Source organism: Zootoca vivipara, chromosome 2, assembly GCF_963506605.1.
Source record: "Zootoca vivipara chromosome 2, rZooViv1.1, whole genome shotgun sequence".
NCBI classification, from domain to species: domain Eukaryota; kingdom Metazoa; phylum Chordata; class Lepidosauria; order Squamata; family Lacertidae; genus Zootoca; species Zootoca vivipara.
Genome location: NC_083277.1, coordinates 33,480,783 through 33,486,782, shown reverse-complemented (window position 1 = coordinate 33,486,782; position 6,000 = coordinate 33,480,783). Strand labels below are relative to the sequence as shown.

The window sequence follows — 6,000 nt, the reverse complement described above, 5'->3', positions numbered from 1 at the left end:
CATAGGCATCAAGAGACTTCCTTCTCTTAATGAAAGATACAATTTGTTTCAGTTGGAATGTAGTTCATACACTATAGAAAGAAAAACACTAAACATGCTTTTGATGTAACTGTAACATAACAAGACGTTGTGCATATGACAAAGTTTTTTTTCTTCAGCAAACATGCTTCCAATGAAATACCCATCCATAGATTGTTGGTTTGGTTGTTTTTTGTTTGTTTAATATATAAACCAACTGTGACTAAAACTCACATTTGATAAAATAGATTTTTTTAGGAAAAAATGAAATCTAATTTGACCCAAAGACCCACAATTTTATATAAGATTGGATATATTTTATGTCAAAACATAATCACCCATTAAAGCTGGTGATGCAACTAAAAAGATACATTATTGCAATTGTTCTAAAAAAAAATAAACAGAACAAAAACTATAATTTATTATACTTCTGTCTTCATTCTATGCCAGGTGTTGGTGGATTACACAGAAAAAAATTAAGTTTTCTTTAAAAGTTTCTACTAAATATAATAAAAGAGCAATTAACATTTAGTTTGTTACATTGAAAAAGTGTACACACTTAATTGCTTTGTTAGCTTTACCTAAGTCTCTTCAGCTATAAAAAAGAAAAAAACCTGTTGTTCATAGTCAAAAAACATTCAAATCAGTTGATACAACATTACAGTACAGCCAACTAACATTGTTCAAAATCTTGTCATTTTATCTCAAGTAAAAGAGTCCTTAGACCAGATTATGACAAAGCTGGTTTAATGTATTTTCAAGTTGGTTGAGTTAAGATTTTGCAGGACACTGTACTTTCTGTTGATGGCTTCAGAAGAAAGGGGTCATGCGACTTGTAAATCAAAGGGCAACCCCAGCCTTCCATTCCCCTCCCCACCCAAATCGTTAGAACAGCATTGTTAAATTAAGCAGAACTAAAAAAAATTCGGAAGCTAAGTGAAGCTGCCATTTGTGTGTGTCAAAACAATTGCGATACGCTATACTAAAAACATTTTGAAATATCCACCTGTCCTCACCACTCTGCCACAAAACCAGCAAAGTCAAAAAAATACAAAAGTCTTCAAACTTTGTCACTTTTGCAGAATAAAGCAAAAAAGTCTTTGTGCTCCTTACTACCAGAAGCAAAATACCATCTGAGTTACCACATATAATAGCTTCTGGACGTGTCCACTTGAGTTGGCTTGGTTTCTGCAGTGCCCTCCTTGTCTTTTTCACTGTCACCTTCCCAGAGGTTAATAAGTGGAGGATAGAGTTCATTCAGAGGGATGGAGGAGGTCTTTTGCATATACTTTTTCAGTGAATGGTGGTAGTTTTTCCTCTTAAACCTCTTAGCAACATAGACAGAAACAGAGGCAAGACTAATAAGAGCAAACATGGATCCCATGACTGCAGCCAGAGCTGTGCTTGTTTCTTGGTCAGTAATCTCAAGGGAAAATGCTGCATTTTTTGTAGTAACGTTAACACAGGACTTTTGAGTTTGCTGATGGATGTTAGATACAGTGAGGCAGACTTCGTAATCTGTGGAAGGTTGCAAGTGTGTGAGGTTGTATTCATGCACATCCACTGGGACCCTAGCGGTATAGGTAATGTGAGGATTATCAATCTTCATTGTAGCGGATGACCATTTCAAGTTGGACGTCATTACGTTAGAGTTAACCTTCCAAGACACCAAGATTGAGTGAGATTCTGCTTGTTTGACATATATTTTCAGAACTTGAGTACCGTCCAGCAGCGTTCCATTCACTCTAATTGTAGCTACTCTTGTATCTGCTCCTTCTATGTTTTGAGCCACACATGTGTACCTTCCTGAATCCTCGGTCTGAATATTTGATATTTCCAGAGTCCCTTCACTGCTAAGCTTGTATTTGTCCGAAAGGGTTTCAGCAGTTATTTTATTCCCAAGTGGAGTTACCCAATAGATTTCAGGTTCTGGCTCTGCCATAGCCCGACAATCCAAGAAGACAGTCATGCCAATGTCCAAATTCAAATGATTTGGAAATGTGTCGTGAGAAATCATGGGAAGACATTGCTCGCTGGAATCCTGTATTAACACCTCCTTGACTTGCTGCCCTCTGTATTCTGGTGGCATAGCACAGAACATTGATAAGGGCTCCATGAAACGGATATTAGTCTTGTTTGAGTTTATCCAATGGATGACACAGTCACACCTGAGGGGATTACTGTGAATGCTGATCTCACGCAAGTTTGGCAGGGAATCCACTGTTTTTTGGTAGACTGCATTCAAGGCATTATTGTTAAGCATCAGGCTTTCCAGAGCAGGAACATCCCGAAATGCTAAACGATGTATATAAGATAACTTTGGGTTGTTCGTTGCTTCAAGCTTGGTAAGTTCAGGAAGATTGTCTAGTGCATACCTGTCAACAGAGACCAGCTCTCCCATATTGTTGATTCCAAGTTCTTTCAACCGAAGCATGTTTTTGAAGTCTCCTTCTTGGATTTTGTGGATTGGGTTTTTGTTAAGATCCAAAAATTTTAAATTTGGAACTTTCTCAAGTGCAAGCTGAGGGACTTTAACTAATCTGTTGTCATAAAATGAGAGACTTTCAAGACTATCCAAGCCTATTAGAGCATTTCCAGGGATATCAGTCAGGTACATACCAGCCAGAACCAGACTTCTTAAATTTGAGAGTGGCTTGAAATTCATATCTAATATCCCAATCACAGGATTTTCCCCAATCATCAGAATTTCCAAGTTGGGTGTAGAATCAAACCAGCGACTGTCAATAACTTTTAATTTGTTGGAATTTAGATGAAGTCTTAAAAGGTTCTTCAAGCCTGAGAATGCATTTGCAGAAATGGTACTGATTTGGTTATGGTTTATATAAAGTTCCTGAAGATTGCACAGATCCTGTAAGCAGTAATCTGTCATCTCTGTGATCTGATTCTCCTCCAGATGTAAAGTAGTGAGCTGAGTAAGATTTGACAGCCCCACATCTTTTATACTAGTAAAATTATTCTGTGAAAAATCCAATTCTGTTAAATTGAAAAGCTGTTGGAGCTCATCGGTGGTCTTGGCAATGTTGTTGCTTTGCAAGAGAAGAACCTGGGTATCACTGGAAAGGTTACTGGGGATTTTTGTTAAACGAAGATCGTTGCAGTCAACTGTTGTAGCTTCTCTATAGGTCGACTGGGGTGTAAACCACGGCCTTATCTCACAGACGCACAACTGTGGACATTCATTATTCGGTATGGAAGATGCACTAAATTGATTTATGAGTAATCCCAGAACCAAATGGCAAACCCTTAATGTAAAATTAATCCCAGCCATAGCGGTTTCCTAGTAGGTTCTTCTGGTTTACTACTTGCAAGTACTAGTAGAGCAAATGCTTAGGCATTCAAAAGATGGAAGATGTTATTGTTATTTTCTTGTGAAGAGTTAGCGATGTGATGTCTCTTCACCAAGCTTAGTTCTTTCACTCTACGGAAGCTAAGTTCCTCAATATATTGGGATAATCTGAAAAGAAACAAACAGATATGAAATGCATGCCATGTATTTCCTAAATTAAAGCCTTCTGTCTTCTGGAGGCTTTATTTTCAGTACACTATTATTAGAGCTTTTCTATATGCAGCCAATATTGATTTAATGAACTTCTAAAAATGCCTGACTATTACAAATGTTCAAAATTGCCTATCAAATATTCAGTGGTTTGCTCTTAATCTTAAATAGAACAGACAACATTTGGATTGGAGTTCAATGTCGTAAAATATTTCCCCAACAATGGTACTTCACTGGTGTCTCTCCCCACACCGATTCTACTCCCTCTTGGCTTTGTTTACTCATGTGAACTGAACTGCTTCCATAGGATGACAATCTTCAGTAGTCTCCAGTGACATGATTGGGGAAAGGGGTTGTAATTCAGTAACAACAGAGCATCTGCCCTGCATGTTCCCAGGTTCAACCCCCAGCATCTTCAGGTAGGGCTGGGAGAGACCCCTGCCTGAAACCCTGAAGGGCCACTGCCAGTCAGTGTAGACAGTGCTGAACCATATGGACCAATGGCCTGACTTACTATGAGCAGCTTCCTGTGCTAATGTTGTGCTTGCTTGAGTGGCCAGATGTTAACTTATGGAGATGCATCAGATATATAACAACATGGAAGTTTCTATGGAGCTACTGGACCATGTATAAAGGAAGCTCTGGTCCTCCAGCTGTTGCAGGACTTTAACTCTTTGCCATCCCAGCCAGCAAAGCCAGTAGTCAGGGATGATGTGAGTTGCAGTCTGACAACATCTGGAAGGCCGCAGTTTGCCCATCCCTCTACTAGTCCATAGTTATATATTTCCAATCCACGGACACACACACAGTTAATAAATACTGTACAAATGAGGGATGCCCACTGACAAGATTTCCTTCCGACCCAATTCAGAGCATTAGAAAACGGTCTGTCTTGGTCCTAGTGCTTCAAAGGTTGCCCAATTCAGCTTAGGGTCCATATCTCCATTTCCCTGCCTATTCATTCCTGGGAAATCAAAAGACGGCAATAACTTCGTCAGGAGTAGAAAACATTTACAGGAGTATTATCCCTCCACAGTGGATAAAGCCAGCCCAATTACAGGCAAATAGGTCCAGGACCCTTTTTATGCCAAGGACCTTTAAATGTGAATGAAATTACCTATAACTTCTTTATTTTTAGGTAGAAACAGATAGATTTTGCAGCCACTCACATCTTCTGGGGAATGAATCCTGCAAAATTTCAGCTGGGGTGGTTTTCCGATTGCAGTTTTGTGTGGGGTAAAAAAAAAAAAAGGAATCACTTGACCTCCCCATACATTTTGTGGGCAATTGGGTCTGAAAACTTCACACATGAGAAATGTGCCCCCTGGATAAGGAACCTACCAAACTACAGGCAAATAAGTCTAGTAGGGTTTGTGCTAGGCACCTTCAAAGCTGATTTTGGGGAGAATTCATTTTCTGATCACTCACAACTGATTCTCCCTCTGCTTTCTCCCCACTTTGCTGCTTGCTGTGACTTCCCAGCATCATTTGCTGCTTGCTGTGACTTCCCAGCATCATTGGGTGTGGTTCTCTGTACAGTAAACTGCAAGAAATTACTTTTGCTTTGGGCAAACAACTGTCTGCAGCATTTTGATGTCTGGATCATCAAACTTGTGTAACTTTTTACAGATCCCTCTTCATTTCTAGCAAGACCAAAGTCCCTCCAAGGCCCTGTCTCAGGATTTAATATTTGTCCAGATGTGATGCACACTCTATGCACGTTGCATGTATTTGTGGTAGACTTAAACTGGCTATTTTGTTTCCACCCAAAAAGGAAATCAGCATCATTTTGTGAATTCAGTGCTCTCTTGCTCTCTTTCTCTCATCTAAGCCAATTCTCAAGGGTTCCATATTCAGCCACTCCCCACTGTACATGCAGAGAAATTCATCTCATAAATATGAATGGGAAGCTTCTATAGATGTTGGGCGCTAGATGACTCCTAATAACTCTGTTAATCCACAAAGTATTTTTCTCCCTTTCAAATATCATTCATTAGTTTGCAGTAATTGATTCCATGAATATAACTTCTATTCAGCAAGGAGAATGATTGTTCTCAATTATGTGCTTAAAACTGCTCTGGCTATATGTGTTTATGGAGACTTATATAATACAAAGCCTATAGTAAAACATACAAAACACAGCAAGGTTCAGGATAAGCTGCAAATTCAAATCAATTCTGGTGTTAATATTTATATCCTATTGTTATACTGTGTTTCAGGACTCCAGACATAGACCAGTTGACCACAAAAGTCCAGGCAGCAGTTTCAAAGTTCTAAGAACTATTTCATTGGTTCTGTCAGACAGGATCAATATGATGATGCAGGAGAATAATGCTTCTCTATCTGCATAAAAAACCTTGGAGTTTGACCAAACGACTGCTCAAGCCTAACACTTGGTCAGTGTGGCTCGATGCCACACTATCAACTGCATATTACATATTGTGCAACTGTACATTTCTGGTTTC

At 39.1% G+C, this 6,000-nt stretch overlaps 1 protein-coding gene across 1 annotated transcript in view; it reads right to left on the bottom strand.

Moving 5' to 3' along the window:
* Positions 1-315: 315 nt before the first annotated feature.
* Positions 316-6,000, bottom strand: part of LRRN1 (leucine rich repeat neuronal 1) — a 28,125-nt gene continuing 22,440 nt past the window's right edge. The window contains exon 2 of the mRNA XM_035108101.2: positions 316-3,493. Coding sequence (XP_034963992.1) covers positions 1,157-3,307 — 2,151 coding nt within the window. The 5' untranslated portion in view covers positions 3,308-3,493 and the 3' untranslated portion in view covers positions 316-1,156. The remainder of the gene's footprint in view (positions 3,494-6,000) is intronic.